This window comes from Xenia sp. Carnegie-2017, unplaced genomic scaffold (assembly GCF_021976095.1).
Source record: "Xenia sp. Carnegie-2017 unplaced genomic scaffold, XeniaSp_v1 HiC_scaffold_22, whole genome shotgun sequence".
Taxonomy (NCBI): domain Eukaryota; kingdom Metazoa; phylum Cnidaria; class Anthozoa; order Malacalcyonacea; family Xeniidae; genus Xenia; species Xenia sp. Carnegie-2017.
In genome coordinates this window covers 7,573,572-7,594,069 of record NW_025813485.1, presented here as the reverse complement: position 1 = coordinate 7,594,069, position 20,498 = coordinate 7,573,572, and the positions used below count along the sequence as shown (strand labels likewise).

The following is a 20,498-nucleotide window of genomic DNA, read 5'->3' as shown; positions in this document are numbered from 1 at the left end:
TTCAATGTGTGATTTGTCCAGATTGTCGTTTTTCTTCATTCTTCAATACTAAGAACAAATATTTTAATTCTTTAAAACAGAAAAGTTGCGCTTAGTTTACAAAATCGAAAGATGTTAGCTATCATGGCTGTCGTTGACGTTGTGAGAAGTGGCTGTACTGAAAGAGAAAAAGAGCACCGTACAACCGAAAACGTTTGTTTTTTTTTGTTTGTTAATACTTTTAATTACATAGGTGAGTAAGCTCGAATTTTCTTGGTGGTGGTGAACGTGTGAGTCTTGATTTTTTTTTGTTCGTGGAATTGCTGAAAAAGGAATTACGTACAATAAAAAATCAATTGTTTGCAGCGAAGCTTGTGTGGCGAAGTGGTCAAATACGTCGCCCCTAAACCTTGCGATGCCTGGTTCGACTTCAGCTCACGTGTTTTTATAAAAAGATTATAGTTCACGTGTTTTGACGAAAACGTTTACGTGTTTTCACGCAAAAGACTATAGTTATTAATATTATCATAAGTCATTAATATAAAAAATACAACATACGTGCAATCTTACAACAATAAATGTATAGCAATAAACTAAGAATATACACCGTTTTTACTTTACTCTCTCAAATCTCTATGCCTTTTATCATGGAGTAGATGGTGTAAAACATGACTGGGATCATAGGGTATTCTTTGGAACAAAGATTTATCTCGCTCTTTTATAAGTTCTGAAATATTGTACATTTTTGAAACATATCCATATCGTATAAAGAAACGTATGAAGAAACTGTTAATAAGTTCCAAATCTTTCATGAGTAAAGCGGATTCCCAGATCTCAATACCATATTGGAATAGTGATAAAATCAATATTTCAAATAATTTTTTATTATGATTTCTGCAATAGCCATAGGAACTACAAACACGCAGAATGTAGCTACAATGTTCTCGTAAATATACGTGAACTATAGTCTTGCGTGAAAACGCATGATCTAGAGTCTTTCGCGTGAAAACACATAAATTTTGGCATGAAATTGCGTGAACAATAGTCTTTAGTGTGAAAATGAGAGATAATGTTTGATCTATAGTTTTTTCAATGAAAATTCGTGAACTATAGTCTTGCATGAAAATGCTGAAGTAACTACAGTCTTTTGCATGAAAAATGTGTAAAAATAAGTGAATTAAAGTCTTTGCATGAAAATGCGTGAAATATAGTCTTTGTGTGTAAATGTGTGAAAATATGTTAAAATGCATGAATTATAATCTTTTTGTGAAAATGTGTGAAAATGTGTAAATTATAGTCTTTGTGTAAAAATGTGTGAAAGTGAGTGATTTATAGGCTTTGTGGGAAAATATGTGAAAATGCGTGATTTATAGCTAGTCTGTGTGAAAATAAGTGAAACTTTGTGAAAATTTGTGAAACTTTGTTCCAAGTTGGTGTACCAACTTTCTAATGTAAGCCGTTGTCTATAGTCAGTGCTGTAAGTTATGCATTTTGCCGAGTCCCAGTCAATGTTGTGCTTTGTGATTCGGTGATGTTCGGCAATGTGATTAGTTTTGTCTTGTTTCTTAGTAGCTCGTTTGTGTTCAGTAAGTCTTATGTTTAAGTTCCTGCCACTTTACCCGATATAGGAGGCGTGGCAGTCGGAGCAGTTTATTTTGTAAACTGCACCTTGTCGTTCGTTGGGTTGTTCTTTGTCCTTTACGTTCGTTAGTACTTGTCGTAACGTTGTGATTGGTTTATGTGCGACACGTATGTTGTATGGTCGTAAGATACGCGAGATAGTCTCAGACGTACCTTTGATGTTAGGTATCGTTGCTGTTGTCACTGAGTTGTTCGTTTCGTTGGATTCGTTGGGTTTGTAAGTGTTGCGTTTGTAAGTGTTACATATGATTTGTGCACGTCTTGTTAATGTTCTGATTGTGGTGGCTTTGTGTGATGTAGGGTTGTAAGATGATTGGTCTAGTAGTCGGTCAGTATGTGTTGGCTTGCGATAAACTGTTGTCCGTAGTTTTTGATTGTCATGTTTTACCAAACAGTCGAGAAAAGGAAGAGTTCCGTTTTCTTCGACATCTTTGGTAAACTGTATGTGGCTGTTCTGTTTGTTGATGTGAGTATGGAAGTCATCAATCTCGTCTGCATGTAGTGCTGTGATTGTGTCATCTACGTAGCGAAACCAAAAAGGTAGTGCATGTTTGTAAGTCATGAGCGCCCGTTCCTCTATAGATTGCATTACAATTTCAGCAACTACAACAGAAACGGGCGAGCCCATTGCTGTCCCATGTAATTGTTTGTAGTGTGTTCCTTTGTATTGGAAGTAAGTCGAGGTGAGGCAGAGCTCCAGTAGCTCCATAATGTCTTCTGTCGGTAATGGCAGTACGTCCATGGTGTTTGTAATGAGGGTTTTTGTACAAGTAAGTGCCAGATTAAGAGGAATACTGGTGAACAGTGATTTCACATCAAAAGACACTAGTATATAGTTGTCCGGTATTTGTATAATGCTCAGATTTTTAATGAAAGTTTTATTGGATTGTAGCTTGTGTTTTAATTTGCTTGTAATTGGTACAGTATGTCAGTCAAGTACTTTGAGAGTTCGTAAGTAGGCGAACCACAAAATGATACAATTGGTCACATGGGTATTTGTGGTTTGTGAGGTTTTGGTAGTCCGTATAGTCTGGCTGGTCGTGGTACTGAACATCAAGTCGATAGTAAATACGTTTAGATATAATGTTCGATTTTCTCATAGAGAAGATCTTGCTGTTAAGTTTGCGTACTAGTGATGGTGTTGGGTCTAGTTTGAGTTGTTCGTACGTTTGTCTGTCGTTAACAAGGGTGTCCATTTTATCGAAGTAATCATATCTTTCCATGACCACAGTCACGCGTCCTTTGTCTGCTGGTAAAATGATGATGTTGTTGTCGTGTTTTAGTCGTTTGAGTGCTTGTTGCTCTTCCTTTGTCAGGTCGTTGTCACGTATATAGGACAATTGTAAAGCTAAGGCTACCCTGCTTCTGATCAAGTCTTTGGTTGTCTCTGACAAGTCACTTTGATACGCAAGGACAAACTCGACTTTATATGAAAAAATGTGAAAATTTGTGAAAATGCGTGAATTATAGTCTTTGTATGAAAAAATGTGAAAATGTGTGAAAATGCGTGAATTATAGTCTTTGTAGAAAAATGTGAAAATTTGTGAAAATGCGTGAATTATAGTCTTTGTATGAGAAAATGTGAGAATGCGTGAAAATGCGTGAATTATATATTATAGTCTTTGTATGTAAAAATATGAAAATGTGTGAAAATGCGTGAATTATAGTCTTTGTATGAAAAATGTGAAAATGTGTGAAATGAGTGAATTATAGTCTTTGTAATGAAAAAAAATGTGTATGAAATGTGAGAATGCGTGAACATGCATGAATATATAGTCTTTGTATGAAAATATGAAAATGTGAAAATGCGTGAATTATAGTCTTGGTATGAAAATGTGAAATGTGTGAAATGTGAATTATAGTCGTAGAATGTGAAATATTATAGTCTTTGTATGAAAAAATGTGAAAATGTGTGAAAATGCGTGAATTATAGTCTTGGTATGAAATAATTTGAAAATTTGTAAAAATGCATGAATTATAGTCTTTGTATGAAAAAATGAATGACTTGTATGAAAAATGTGTGAATTATAGTCTTGGTATAGAAAAATGTGAAAATGTGTGAAAATTCATGGTATGGATAACATCTTTGTATGAAAAATGCATGAATTATAGTCTTTGTATGAAAAATGTAAAAATGCATGAATTATAGTCTTTGTATGAAAAAATGTGAGAATGCGTGAAAATGCGTGAATTATATATTATAGTCTTTGTATGAAAAAACGTTAAGATTTGTGCAAATGCGTGAATTATAGTCTTTAGGTGAAATTGTATGAAAATGCATTACTTGATTACTTAATTACAATTTAATCGATTATACAATTGCAATATAGTGGATTACACGATTACAATATAATCGTTTGCACGATTACACTGCAATCGATTACACCATTACATTGTAGTCGATGACATAATTACAGTGTATTCAATTACACGTTTACAATGTTATCAATTACGCAACTACAATGTAATCGATTACATTAAATGATAACACACAGTCAAGTAAAAAGTAGCACGCAAATTCATCCATTTTCACACCATAGACTATAGTTCACACATTTTCATGCAAAGGACTATATCAACGCATAATAATGGAAAAGACTATAATTCACGCATTTTCACACGAAAGACTATAGTTCAGACATTTTCACACATTTTCATGCAAAAGACAACGGTTCACCCATTTTCATGCATTTTCACACCATAAACTATACTTCACGCATTTTCATGCAAAAACTATAGTTCACGGTTCTTATGCAAATAGTTCATTCTGACATCTCTTTACAGATGTTAGTACAAATGCGTGTTTTATTCAATACGCTGCATGGTGATCTTGTGAGAGCAAAGGAAAGGAATTGTCTTTTTTGAAAGAGTCAATGAAATAGTCAACAATATTGTTATAGTCTAAATGGAGGATGGTCTATATTACTCGAACCGCAAATACCATATCAAACTTTTTCATTGTAAAATGAGCATTTGCTAATTTAGGGTTCAGGCCCTTCGATTGAAATTCATGCGCACCATTCCACTTAAACTCTTATATGGCCGAAAGAACAAAGCGTATTTGTTGAAAATTTATTGAAATTACGTGATGGACGTATTTTTGTTGTAGCTAGATAATATAAATACGAAGAACTTGGTTAGCCTGACGCTTTACAGGTTGAAGTTCTTCCCACAGCATATACCTCCATATCAAACTTATCTAATACAAATGCCCATTGCTCATATTCCAGGCTCCTATTTCCCTTAATTGGATACAAAATATGGGTTAATTTTGCAGTTTTTTTACTTTTGCTCTTTATTTAAACAAGTTGCCAATAACTTATCCATGATATATGAAAATTCATACATAGTGTAGGCTTTATTTTGAATGATTGTTGGTGGAGAACAGACGTGATTAACGTCCGTCATTTTTGACTTATAATGTGATAGCGGCGAGATTTTTGTTAGGAAATTATACAATGCGCACGGTTATGGTCTGGGAAATTGGGCTGTAGTTTTGAATGCGCATGTTCAGCTCACGAGTTAGCGCTAAATTCAAATTGTCAAGAAAAAAGCTATATTCTGATGCCAAATTCGATGTGATTTCAAACATTTTAGGCCCGTCAAAATGCAATTCAATTTACCTGAATGTAGTTTCAATTAACTATTGATATCCAGTATTACTAGTACCTAGGCTGGAAAAGACGAATAATGACAAGTTGAAAGCAAAGCGCATTCAGTAAGGTTATATCAAAATATTGTAGCTACGAATATTTTTACATGTGTTTATTTTTCTATTAGTTTTTGTTTATTCGGTTGATTCATTGTTTGGTTAATGTACGGTTGTTCTTTATTCGTTGTCTTCCAAAACTAAGCGACAGTCAAGCGTGTTGCAAATGGCAATACTACATAAATGTTGTATATATTGTATAAAACTCCACTCGTATTCTATATCTTTTAATGAGCAAAACATCAATCATTAAATCGGTGTACTATAGACAAGAAATAGCAGTGGATTTGCAGGAAAGAGAGTGTGGCGCGTAAATATCATGATATGAAATAACTGAAAAATTTGACTGCACGAAGTAACTGACAAAAATACCCGGATCAACTACTAGCAAAACGAAACGGCGACTTGTTCACTACGACGTTTTCTCAGCCTGTATTGTAAGAAAAGGACAAGCAAATAAGAGCAGAGTTAAAACAATAGTGAACATCTGTCAGTGACTCTGCGTTTTCTTACATTAGTTATATCTCGTTAGAGTCATTTAACGCAGCACAGCACTTCCACGATCGTCGTGTAAAATTTTTCATAGATCCTCTCTCTGTCATCTTTTGTAGTTCTTTGGTGCATCTGTGTATTACAACATATTTCATGACTTCCAACATGAACATGGAATTTTACCAGAGCATCTTTCCTAAAACATTTTATATCAATTGCCTGGTATGAATATGCAAAATTGTTCGACGCTTTCGTGGGTTGGTGGGCAGTCATCAAGTAACCTCATTACAAAAGGGAAAAAATGCAGTATGCTAATAAAACAGTGAACGAATTTTTCAAAATTTGAACACTGCAGTAGGCTGTTTATATTTATACATCACACTGCATTGAATGATAAATCAGTAACGATTACTAAATTATATCTTAAATTTTGTCTTCCAAAACGCAAAAACACAAATGGACAATGTGATAATTTGTGCGGATTACTGCACATAGAGAGATCCTTTTTTCTTTGTTTGAAATTTTGGGGCCACCGCGAGCTTGTGCTATCATAAAATGACGTGGAAGTTGTCATGGATATATAGTTGTCATGGATATGTAGAAGTGTGATAGGCCTTCCAGGAAACTGGCCGATGTTAAAGATCTTCCATGAATTTTTTCTCCATTTCTTCAAAATCATCCATAATACTTTCTCGTAACGTTCTTTCTAAAGCAAACGGAGTACTCAGCCCGAACTCTTCTACATTGTTTTCAATACTGTCCTCGTCGCTGAAAAAATAGGCGTAAAAATTACAATGTGTCATATAGGCAAGCACAGGCAAACTTTTCAAAGACATGTTTCCAAAATTGCTCAACTACCAAGGGTCAATTTTTGACACGATAATCATGCATATAGAAAGTCTTTTATATTTTGACTTTAAGTGGGTCCACTTAAGTTGTCAAGTAAATTTGGACTCGTCCATAAAGAAACGAACAATAGCTTGCAGTCACTTAGATTCCTAGATTTTCATATTCTAGCTTGTTTTCGTCAACCATCGAACTATCCCGTTTACCTTGATTTATAGTTGCGAAAGAGAATTTTTCATAACTATCAATCAAAGTATTTACTTTTATTATTTTGTAGTTATGGAAGAGAGTTTTCGGTTTCATAACTATATTAATCTCACTATTTACTTCCATTGTTGTTTATAAAGAACTTTCTTCACTATGACTATCAATCAAGCTGTTTACTCTCATTTAAGAAATAAAAGATGTTTACTGTGTTTGCACAGGCTTATGCAAACCAAGGAGACCTTTTGGAGAACTCAAGAGCAGATTTAATTTTTCCTCTAAAATGTATTCATGATCAATTTGCAAATTCTCTCTGACTGATTTATTGTTTTGATTGATTTGATTGGTTGAGCTCAGATGTGTTTTGGACGGGCTAATGCAAGCATGGCTCTAGACCAGGGGTCTCCAAACTTTACAGCCAGAGGGTCACATGAACTTTCATCCAGCATGTTGAGGGCCGAAGAATATAAAAAATTTCCACGTTATCCTTCAGCTTTTAAATTTCGCAATGTGCTTGAAATAGGAAGTTGGAAGAAAATTGACGTAAGACACTCTTGCTAGTTGGCTTGCGACATAACTTTCTGCACAAAGTTTATTTTGTTTAATAATAATATTATTTTTCTTAAGTGCCTCTGCGGTGGTTGAGAGGCCCAACGGGCGCATCTGGCCTAGTTTGGATTGCTCTAGACCAATCACTGCACGCGTTTTGTTGTTTTTATTTTATAATTGATATAGGAGAGAACTTTCTGTACTATAATTATTAATTAATGTCATTTACTTTCATTGGTAGTTATAGGAGAGAACTTTCTGTACTATTACTATTAATTAAAGTCATTTACTTTCATTGGTAGTTATAGGAGAGAACTTTCTGTACTATTACTATTAATTAAAGTCATTTATTTTCATTGGTAGTTATAGGAGAGAACTTTCTGTATTATTACTATTAATTAAAGTCATTTACTTTCATCGGTAGTTATAGGAGAGAACTTTCTGTATTATTACTATTAATTAAAGTCATTTACTTTCATTAGTAGTCATAGGAGAGAACTTTCTGTACTATAATTATTAATTAAAGTCATTTACTTTCATTAGTAGTTATAGGAGAGAACTTTCTGTACTATTACTATTAATTAAAGTCATTTACTTTCATTAGTAGTCATAGGAGAGAACTTTCTGTACTATTACTATTAATTAAAGTCATTTACTTTCATTAGTAGTCATAGGAGAGAACTTTCTGTACTATTACTATTAATTAAAGTCATTTACTTTCATTAGTAGTCATAGGAGAGAACTTTCTGTACTATTACTATTAATTAAAGTCATTTACTTTCATTAGTAGTCATAGGAGAGAACTTTCTGTACTATTACTATTAATTAAAGTCATTTACTTTCATTAGTAGTCATAGGGAAACTTTCTGTACTATAATTATTAATTAAAGTCATTTACTTTCATTAGTAGTTATAGGAGAGAACTTTCTGTACTATTACTATTAATTAAAGTCATTTACTTTCATTGGTAGTTATAGGAGAGAACTTTCTGTATTATTACTATTAATTAAAGTTATTTACTTTCATTGGTAGTTATAGGAGAGAACTTTCTGTATTATTACTATTAATTAAAGTTATTTACTTTCATTGGTAGTTATAGGAGAGAACTTTCTGTACTATTACTATTAATTAAAGTCATTTACTTTCATTGGTAGTCATAGGAGAGAACTTTCTGTATTATTACTATTAATTAAAGTTATTTACTTTCATTGGTAGTTATAGGAGAGAACTTTCTGTATTATTACTATTAATTAAAGGCATTTACTTTCATTGGTAGTTATAGGAGAGAACTTTCTGTACTATAATTATTAATTAAAGTCATTTACTTTCATTAGTAGTTATAGGAGAGAACTATCTGTATTATTACTATTAATTAAAGTCATTTACTTTCATTGGTAGTTATAGGAGAGAACTTTCTGTATTATTACTATTAATTAAAGTCATTTACTTTCATTAGTAGTCATAGGAGAGAACTTTCTGTACTATAATTATTAATTATTATACATTACTTATTACTTTCTGTATTATTACTTTCATTTAATGAAAGTAAATGACTTTAATTAATAATTATAGTACAGAAAGTTCTCTCCTATGACTGGAAATAAATTTCTTTCTCTAATAACAATTTAAATTTTAATTAATAAAGAAGCTCTACTATAACAAAATGACTTTATAGGAGAGAACTTCCTGTACTATTACTATTAATTAAAGCCATTTACTTTCATTGGTAGTTATAGGAGAGAACTTTCTGTACTATAACTACTAATCAAGCTATTTATATTCATTGGTGGCCATTAAAGAGGACTTTGTGTACCATAACTACCAATAAATCCATTCAATTTTATTGTTGGTAATAAAAAAAGAATTTTCCGTATCATAACTATCAATCAACGATTTTACGTTTAAAACGGACACAAACTGGAAGTGTATGTTTAATACAAATAAAAACAGGAAAATGGACTGTAAATATAATGCGATACCTTTCAATGCTGAAATCCTCTTCGCATCTAGTCAATCTACCAGTTGACGAAGCTAGTTCCCAGGCCAGTTCATCCAATGTTGCGATATCGTCATCACTTTGATTACCAGTTCCGAAGTCATCAAGTTGTGAAACTTCAAACAAATTATCTCCCTTGTGGCTCGAGTTTTCTTTCTTGGAGTCTTTCGAGTGCCTAATATCGCCTTTTCTCTCAATGACATCGTTGGTCAACTCTGTTTAATGGAAAAAGCAAAATCAGTAACACATTAGCGTCGAGAGCTTCAGAAAAACACACTTCTGCTTGGTTGTTAGAGGGCCAAATACAATTTCAAGCAATGATTCTGGCACTGTTAGTCGTTTGATGTTTTAACTGCCAAAGAAGCTATATGCTTCCATTCTGTCGTTAAAAGTAACCACTTACTAACAATGTAACCAATCGACGCAAAATTATTTTATATGGTTTTAAATGGTCAGGAACATTGGCGTTACGGCGGGGATATTCATATATTTTGCTATGCCTGGCTAATTTCTTCTTAAAACAATTTCATTTTCAAAAGAAATTAGCCTGGCATAACAGATTACATGAAAACAGATCCCTCACGAATAAAGTTGCATTGACGACCATGGTTAGGAACCGATTTCTGTACGAGCTCTAGTCACCCCTCCCCTCCACTCGAAAATGAAACAGATGCACAAAAGTTACCTTGTTGAGGAAGTTCTAAATGCTATTATGTTAAACTCACTTCAAGGAGTAACGCTTCCAGTCTCAAAAGCCAAAATATGTCATCGAGTTATTTTGTTTACGCGCAAAGTATTTCGGATCGAAATAAAACAACAAATTTTCATGTAAAATAATGATAAAATCCAACACGATCAGTAAGTCAGAAACCGAAATAAGCATCATGCCCAATTCCAGTCAAGGGTTCGTCACATTTTTGTCGAAAAATCCTTAAATTGCTAATGAAACGTTATTTTGCTATTTAAAGTAAATTTTCAATGAACACAAATTTCAAACGACAGTGCACTTGAATCAACATAGTTGATGCATGTATCTTTTTCTTCTCTTTTCTATTCTCAAGATATTGAATAAATTGCATTGTCCACTTTAGACAACTAGTGTTTATAACTTTAAAACATCATTCAGAGTTACCTTTATTGTGAAGTATGCACTATACTTCACAATGAAGGTAACTCTGCAGGGTCAAAGTGACGCATTAGCAAATGTTCCTGATATCTCAATAGCCACTATGCAAGGTGACGTCACAGGTTGTGCGTAAAACGGACATTAGAGTGATTCAGCAAACACGACGTTTCGTCTAAGAGGTCGTCAAATTTTCACGAGGGATCTGGGTCTAGGACGCCATTACGTCGTAAATTAATTGTGATTTAGCTGACCTTTAGTAGGACTTCGTCAAAGAATAGTATGAAACAAGTTTCATCCATTTCGGCATTTTCTTGCTGGCCTGTTTTTTCTATCATTTTCTATCACTTTGATGTTAAAAATGTCCTACAGTATAATTATTTCGATAAAAAATCATCGACATTCTGTTTTGGGACTAAAATTATTTTGACTTCGAGGAAACCCCGAAATTAGAGCACACTGCGTTGTTTATTTGTTTGTTTGTTTTGCTTTAAAAAACAAAACAAGTTTTTCTTAAATGAATATATGTAGGCCTATGTAATCTTTAAGCATGCAAATATCAAGGATATTTCCTTATTTTTGCCCAAAAATTAAGTTTGTTTCAGCAGTCGTCGATACGACGTCAAATTGTATGTTTTCACGTCGTCGTCGTTAACACGACTGCCGTCGTAGATTGAACCGGAAGTAAAAGGCGCATATCACGCCATTTCACGGCGTCGTAGACGAAACGTCGTGTTTGCTAAATCACTCGATTACGAAAACTTCAACGTCATGAAAAACTTCAAAAATGAACTAAAAGAGAAAAGTTCTGTTTAATGAAAAGATATTTAAATAGCAAACTTTTGTGTCATGGGCATTTAAAGAGTGAATTTTACGACATTTTGACGCCAAATCATTAAGTTACCATCAAAGCGTCGTAAAATAAAATTTATATTACGTACGTATATTTGAGTCTAATTTGTTTGTAAGCGTATGCAAACAAACGAAAACAAAATCACAAATTTGTATTGTAGTGTAAACAGAAAGAAGTCGTAGCTTCCAGTAACATCTCTATAAAATTCTCATATTTACAAAAACCTCCACATTTCACCGAAAATAAAACTAACCACAGCCATTCATTTAACTACAGCCAAAAACCAAGCATTTCTCCTAACCTTCATAATTTATGTTTTTCGTTGTCTCCCCAGCTGTTTGCCTGGTACTACGACAATCTTCGACTGCTTTCCCCACATCCCTCGTTTTAAATGACATCATGTTCACGAGATCCGGTGTGGACGTTTGAACATAGCTGTCTACCGGTCTCCACGTTGATATAGTTGAGCCACGACCGAGAAGGGTCAGCGGACCAGATGAAGATCTTGGCTTGTGAGGAGGGATTTCTTTTTGGGGCTGCTCTTCCGTGTCGACGCCAGCAAGAAAGAACGACGTCAACTCCCGATGTGAAGGTTTCGGCATCCATGCTTTTCGAGTCGGGATTCTCGTTTTCTTTCTCTTAAAGGAAGAGGAAAATGGACGGGACGGTGGTCTAGGAATTTTAATCAAAGAGGTCGATTCTCTTTTCTCATCTTTTGGATAAAAAGATGGTTGAGGTGTTCTCAGATCAATATTTGATAATCCAGATTCTTCAGCACCATAAGTACAAACTGCTCCCGGTTCATCGCGATTTTCTGACAGTTTTCTTCGTCCACCACCATCCTTAGATGAGTTTGAATGGCGATGTTTCTTTTTCACGCTATCGTTCGCTCCATTCTTAACACAGTGTGATTTTTTACGTTCTCTAGAGATCCGTTGCTTAGACGAGCTATTAAAGGAAACAGAGGATGCCTTACTTGGCTTCAAAAAGAAAGGTCTTGAAACTATGGATGGGGAAACATAGCTGAGATCGTCAGCTATGCTCGAAGTGTTTATCGTGTTGTCTGCAGAAGGGAACATTTCACATATGGTAACAGTGCCCTGTCTGGACATCGGTCTGGTGTCAGTGTCCTCGTTCAACTCATCATACTCCTCTACGATACAGGTACCGTCTGGATCATCAGAAAGACGCGACTCAGTCGAAATCTCTTGTACTGAAACAGCGTGCGACTCTTCAACATCGTTACTTATTGTTGTGATATCAGCATTCATTTTATCACTTGATAGATTTCGGATCATTTCGCCATAGTCCTGAGCAAAGTTATCGACAACTTTTTCGTGCAGCTCGCTCTCTACGTTTTCATGCAACAAATCCTGAGTGTTTTCGCTATTTTTCAATAGACTCGCGCCATTACTACTCTTCTTTTCTAACACGCACCCAGCGAGACCGTCCACCCGATTCTTTCTCAAGTACAAACGGTCACCGTAGGAAATGGACGAATTGAACTTTATGTTCAATTTGTTATCATTGCTGATCGCCAAGCCGTCGGTTGCTGTTCCACAAGACGTTTCTACAAAAGAAATTTTTATTTCTAGTGTGGCTAAATGAAAATCCTAAAATTTTTTAGATTTCCTAGATTCACTTCACTTCACTTCCAGGCGTTGCTAAGGCGTGGCTACGCGCATAAAGTAGCCAAAATCAAGTGAAACCGCATATTTCTTTCAATTTTTTTATGCTTTTGATCATCTGGAAATAATCATGTAAGAACTGCAACGTTCACAACGTGATCTGGGCCTGTTGCACGAAGAGCAAATAGCACTATACACAATAAAAAATATACAATTCAAAGTAGACAATCACTGAAGTAAAATTTGGTTCTAAGATTGCCTATTTTCATGATTGTAATTAAAACACAACCAACTTTTTCACATGTTAGAAAAATTTACCACCTAATGGATAACACTATCCCGGCTTCGTGCAACGGATCCGTGTGATGATAGTGATCTACAGGAAGGAATACATCCACTATTCATGTAAGCAAAGTGCACAAAACGTAAAACCATTGATATGTACACGTATATTAAAAAAGTAGTCTCTTGGGAAAAAATCTCTAAAACAAGACGTGGTGGAAAAAGCAAAAACTTTTTGTTGTTCTAAATACTTCAACGTTTTCTGGGACTGCTGGTAATGAGATTTTTGAAAATGCAAGATTTTTTAACAGTGAAAGAAGCATTGTTAATAGCCCTTAAAAACAGACCTTGCGCACCAAAATCCATCGAAAAACAATTTGATCATCATGAGTAAAAATATGGAATTCATTGCCAGCTGTACAAGAGAATGTTAAAGTATTTAGAACAGCCAATTTTCTTCTTAGTCTGCCTGCAAGAGAGTCTACTTTTTTTCATACACCCTGTATATATACATAGATATGTTACATTATATGGATCGCGCATCCCAAATTAAATTTAAAGCCGTAAAAGATAATAGGCTGCCATATTGAAGATTCTCACTTTACGAAGTTGACATGTTTTCAGTTGTCTGTTGAGCAAACGTTTGTAGAAGTACGCGTAGTGATGCTTTGACAGAATTATAACTAATTTTATGCAGCACACGAAGGCACGTGCAAAAAGCAATATGTGTTGTTTCCATGCGCTTGTTTCAGACTGCGCTGATTTGAAGATTGTTGAATAGATACATAATTTAGGACTTACAGAATAAATTTCTACTATTAATACACTTCAAAATAAATGGATATCGTTGACAGAATCATTCTTTATCACTTGAGTGGGACTTTTCAATATGGTGCTGTATCTGATTACGACAGTTGGCTTCAAATTTTAAACTTTCCTATATCAATTAGGACTGCGCAATCCATGCAAGATAACATAACTGTATAAAATACGACAGGCGGAGAAGGAAATTGCAAATAGTACTTGACGAACAATCGCATGTTTGAAGAATATTGGCAATTGAACTTTTCAAAGACTTCATCACTCAACAAGCGGATTTCTCTCACCTTTAAGAATAACTCCGTTCTCGGGAGTGACACAAGCTTTGTTGTTTCCATTTCGCCACTCAAGCAAGGCCTGGGCAAACGAATTCGCACTCTCTTCTTCATTGTAAGATCCGTTTAGTAATGAAGATCCGCCATTACCGTGATTATTTTCCTAACGGGATAAAGATGAAAGAGATTTGAGGTTACAAACTTTAAGATCGTGGTGTTAACAAAGGAAAATTTTGAATCTAATCAAAAATACATCAGCCGTCCGTTTACCAGTCAATCATTTCATATTCATCACATGAAAGGTACAGTGCGCTCGAAATACAGGCATGCACAGTACAATTCAAAACTCGAAAAATTTAACGTGTTTCCTAAAACAAGTTTGAGAAACAAGATGGCGGTGTACGAAAAAGTTTGAGCAATGTAAATTTAGTGTGAGCCATTTAAATTTAGTGTAAGCAATGTAAATTTAGTGTGAGCAATGTAAATTTAGTGTGAGCAATGTAAACTTAGTGTGAGCAATGTAAATTTAGCGTGAGCAATGTAAATTTAGCGTGAGCAATGTAAATTTAGCAAGTAATAAAAGATAAACACAGTTTAAAGTTCGTGACCGGCTTTTTGATTTACCGCTTCAAACACGTTTACTATTGACAAAACAATCGTACATATAATCCGTTTACCAAAGTGAACAGCGGTATTGCAGATCACGAGGTAAGAGTACTAGCCTATAAAATCAAAGAAGACGATACCGTTGTTGTATTTGTCGATACTCCATGGTGCTTGCTATAAAAAAAACGACAAAGTCTCAAAGATGGTGACATAATAGATCGATGATTATCTCAAAATCAAATTCGGGTGACTAAAAAATTTGTTAATGAGACGCACGCCAAATTCAGCAAATCTTTAAATATCTCTTAAAGAGATTTCATTGCGATGATACTGTTGATTTTAGGTTTTTCTATCCATTCTTTTCTTTCATTAGACGTACATGTCGTTTTAAATTTTATAAATAGTTATAGGGCTCAAAATATTTGGCAAAATGTCTTCGGTCACGATGACCGGTAAACTTCATTTTAGCTGAAATAAAGTAGGTTTTTGACCAGTCACTAGCACACACACACACACACAAAAATCGCATATTAGTAGTTTAGTAGATGTTCCCTGTCCTGGTTAGGGGACTCCTAGCAGTCTCTAACTGTTAGGGGCTGTTAGTACTGGTGCTGAGTGACATTTCGAAAGCCTGACGGTAGTCATCCTTAGCGTAAAGTGACGAGTAACTTGTACTTGTAGTTTATACGTACAATACTCGCAGGCTCAATTCATTCAATTCATGCATAAATTGCAACAAAGAACGCGGAAAGATCATTTTTTAAGGTAGTGAATTCTCGTGTTTTACGTTTTAACCTCTTGATATGTTACCAGGCATGCATGTCTATAGCACTTTTGACGTAAAATTCAGATCGATGAAAACGACTGACGAGGTAAAAAGAATGGCCAGTCAGCAGACATTTTAGTACTGACATTGTCCGTCGACCACCCGTTATTAGAGAGTTTCAGATTTGCCTACGAGTACGACAACTTGTTTATAGAACCCAGATCCTTCACGGTCATATCACGTAGCGGTAGTCGTACTCGTAGTCAAATCTTAAACTCCCTATTTCGAGCCCTGCAGTTATGTTACTTTGAAACACCGAGGCAGTTGCGTCAAAATATGTTGAGTGAAACTCTATACAGGGAAACCCTTGCAGAAAAATAGTTAAAATGAAGTCATGGTTTCTTAAACATGCACACAGTCGATCGCATCTATAGCATAGCATAAAAATTTCCTATTACTCACTTAAATCGAGAATCAAAACTGTCCTTTTTCGGCGAAATGCTTTGTTTTGCACTGTCTCTCGCATCGACGCCCTTAAATGAAAAGACGATCATGATTTTAACTTCAAGAAACAATACGTTTAAAATTTTACTATTAATGAGATTTGATTATAGCCAGTGGCAGATTTAGGCTACCTCAAAATTAATTACTGCAGGCGCAATTTGGAATATATTTACATTTCTAAGCACCTCAGAGAAAAATTATATTCTTTAGAAATTCAAAACCAATGGCGTTTTTCTGAAAGTATTTTGAATTTAGAATTGAGCAGTTATTATTTAATTGGACGGTACCCTAAATCCGCAACTGTTTATAACCACTACATTGCAAAACGTTCGCAACATTCTTCACCGAAAACGGCATGAGAACAAGGAAGTGAAAAGAGTGCTATGTAACGTCCAGCAGGGAAGCCAGCCCCAAGGAAGTGAAGAGAGTGCTATGAAACATCAAGCAGCGAAGCCAGCCCCAAGGAAGTGAAGAGAGTGCTATGTAACGTCCAGCAGCGAAGCCAGCCCCAAGGAAGTAAAAAGAGTGCTATGTAACGTCCAGCAGCGAAGCCAGCCCGTTTTTCACACCTACAACTTACAACTTTGTGTGAATTCATTGGAAAACAATGAATGGAATTCATTTCCTAAAGAAATGAATTGTAATTTTGCTGTAAAATTTACATTGCAGGAGTAAAAGGTCGGGCTGGCTTCTCCAATGGTGACATCGAACCCGAGTGCACATCTTTAGTTTGACGCACGGACAGATTTTCTGGAGGTTGCAGGGTGTGTCAACCCCAAATATCAGATTTTACCCCTCCAAATAAATTGTTTACCCCTCTGAGAAACATTTTAGCTCCTCCTCTCAATTTTTAGCAAAACAAATAAAAAATACAGCTTCACTGATTTTCTCGGTGCAATGTTTCAACTCTGTACACTGCCTTCAGTGGCTGCACTTCTCGAACGCCCTTAAAATTCTTGCTCTCTTACTTCACGTGTTACGTCACGTCCTTACCAATTCACCCCCTCCCTCTAAAGTTTTTAGCACCACCCCTGTATAAAATATGAAAATCCGTCAATTGTGTGACGTACTTTAAAAACCATTTCCTCTCGATATACGCCTCTAGATTTTAACAGTAGTGTCACAGGTGGGAATTTTTCTCGACACAGATATCGTACAAGAACATAATGTGCCTACGATAAGTATTTTAATCCAGGATTACGTAACTTTAGTCTGACGTAATAGTCATCGTTCCCGTCATGCAAGTCAAAAATGAATCCATCTCACCCAATCAGAAGCAGTTCTTTCGCATTGACCGAAAGTTGCCGTCGCATTTTCAGTAACTGGTTGGATTTTTCTGATGTAGTGCTCTATAAAAGATGGACGAGAAGAAGTTGTCATAAGTTTTCTTTTCGATGCCGTTTTTACAACAATTTTCTTTCAATAAACAAACGTAAACATTTAACTCGTACTCTTTATGAATAGTTATTAATAAAAACCTAAATGTTCTTGGATTTTGAGAAAACGTTCAAGCGAGAGTGCTCGCAAGATGAAAATGATTGGCACCAAAACACGTAGTTTATTCTTCGCAAAGTTTCAACATCAAAAAAACCCCAGACGCACACACGTTGATTGCACAAGTTCATTTTCAATAAATTTTTATGCCACAAAAACGTCAACGAAAAAAAAGTTTGTTTCAGATGGGATTGTCCAATGAGAAATACACATAAGAGGAATATTTTCCAAGATCTTAAAAACGGCCAGAGAGCTAAAGCCAGAGGTTTCCTTTGAGAAGGAGGAGAAATGAATCTCTTAGGGCCAGATCATACTAATAAATGAAACTTTACAGGCAGTCTATTACCACCATGCCCATGGCCCTTGCAGAATGGCCTATTGGTGAGGCCAATCAGATTGAAAAACGCAAAAAATTTTTCGATAAGGAACAAGAATAAAATAAAGGCAATGTCTTACCAAATGGTTCGTCAGTAAGAACTTTAATTTTTCTTGGTGCCTGTAAGTGTCAAAAGAAATGTGTTAATTTTTTCAAAACCAAAGCTACACTTAAGGCCATTATTGTTCGCAGCCTTTGCTACACTTAAGGCCAATATTGTTCGCAGCCTTTCAGCAGTATATATTGTGTCAGCTATACAGGATTGGAATGCAAGGAATGGCGACTTAAAATCAAAAATTAAATTCAGAAATGGCTGTCTATTCGGTTTCTTTAGGTGCATTAAACTCCATTTGCACATCTGTAGCAAACTATATTTTTCATAATATTTATTGATAGATTGCCAAAGCATCTACAAGCCATTTATATCAGTAAAGTTTGGGTGAAAACTGTTCTTAGGAGCATATGACACCATGCTACAAATAATTAGGGTATGTTCCACTTTCTGAAAGTAACCTAATGTACACCTTGGGTTCTTACCAATCCACTGGCACCTTTCTTCAAGTTTGGTTTCTTCACAGGTTTTCTTGCCATTGGTCCTTTAGCTCCTGACATCCAACGCACCCCACCAAGACGTCTAGAGAATAATTACAATTACAAGATGGATTTGATGAATCTAACCGTTGAAATTCCATGCAATGGATAACACAAACAAATGCGGAGAACTCCTGTTTATGAAGCCGCCTGCTTACTCTCTTTCTTCTTTCTCTTTCATCATCTTTTCTTTCAATGCTCTGATCCTTTCCTCCATCTTGCGTGTTTCCATCTCCAGTTTTGCTGCATTGCCCATCTTCACTTTATCAAACACACTGCGGGAAACATTTCAATTTTGCAATATTTTAACACCTATTCAAAGAAACTTGTGTGCTTGAACACAATGCCATTGTGTTTTGAGAAAAAATGGTGAATAAGCAAGCAATGAAGACCTTAACCTATTTGGCCAATACAGAAACGTAGCTGAAACAATTCTTAATAAATACACGCTTACTGTACATTTCGCAGAGCACTGCTGTACTCTGAAGTACAGTGTGATGTGAACAGGCAACTTAAAAGCAAGAAATTGCCAAATTAACATCAAGAAACGACTTTTTATTGAAAAAAACGGTTGTCTATAAAACCCAATTCTCATGAAATCCCAATATCAAATAATATGTAAAAATTTCATTCAATTGACAATTCTGACGTACCTTGCCCTTGTTTTTGAAGGAGAATAAGACATCTTCGACTCAAATTTCATCACTGTAAAGACAGTAATTCAAAATATGTCTTGTATTATAGAAAAGCAACAGAGATTATAAGTTTTCGATCCGATATCCAATCTTCAATGTCGTCTCTTTTGTTTTTGCGGCTTTGTAACCAAGCTTGTTGATACGCATTTCGTTGGCATGACAACATCCTTCCTCCACAGGAATCTTGCATTTCCAGTTCTTTTCGGTATGTGTATTGATTACCGTCCGTTTTTGTGACACGTACGTTATGAAAAATTTGAAAAGGTGACGAGATCTCTTTTGTTTAAAACAATGGCAGATCTTAGATAATCTGTTCAATAGCTATTTTCGTATTGATATCTATGTCAGTTATGTGAGCAACAAATGTAGCTATAGGTTGTTCCATATTAATAAAGCAACACTCAAGTACGATTATTTTAGTAAATTTTGAAATGAAACCAGTGCCGAGCGCATAAGCAATGTACAAAATGATCGATTCTCGCCAACCGTAATGACCATTTGGTAACGGCACAATTCTATTTGTGTGATGACGTCACGTGCACGCAGCATTTAAAATTATGAACGATGAGCAGGGTACGTCACAGAAAGGGTACGCCAAAATAAATTACCGACTTCAGCTAATTTTTATATATATACATTTCCAAAAACCTATAGTTTAGTGCCGTAAGGTATTTCCAAATTAAACGTATTACATATTCTGATTAACGCTGGAGCCGCCACTGGTCTAAACCTAATGATATGATAGCAATTTTAAACAAGTTCCGAAGCGATTGTCATTTTCTTCAGGCAAAAGTTGCCAGCTCTCCTCAACGAAGAAACAGGATTATAATCGATAACAGACCACGTGACCTCAAAAAGCTTTCCCTCCCCTTCACCAATCTTCATACGAATTCAGACAGCTCCATCTGACTCTCTTTGGCAAACAAAACATGGCTAAAATGTTTCCTAAATTCTTACGGTTTCTATTATCTAAACAATCCTCATGCAATACTGATACTCTGTTTGCAATCAATATTCTATTCAGGCAGGAAATAATTAGTACAAATGAAGTTCCTCGTTTGGCATTTACC

The 20,498-nt window shown here is 35.2% G+C and overlaps 1 protein-coding gene across 1 annotated transcript; it reads right to left on the bottom strand.

Moving 5' to 3' along the window:
- Positions 1–5,318: 5,318 nt before the first annotated feature.
- Positions 5,319–19,918, bottom strand: LOC124446794. Its single transcript, XM_046997675.1, has 11 exons — positions 19,387–19,918; positions 18,892–19,008; positions 18,680–18,776; positions 18,223–18,262; positions 17,539–17,621; positions 16,231–16,301; positions 15,143–15,176; positions 14,409–14,559; positions 11,694–12,962; positions 9,400–9,631; positions 5,319–6,589 (listed from the first exon to the last, which is right to left on the bottom strand). Exons 1-11 carry the CDS (start codon positions 19,434–19,436, stop codon positions 6,457–6,459), a joined length of 2,277 nt encoding a protein of 758 aa, XP_046853631.1. The 5' UTR covers positions 19,437–19,918; the 3' UTR covers positions 5,319–6,456.
- Between the last annotated feature and the right edge of the window lie 580 nt (positions 19,919–20,498).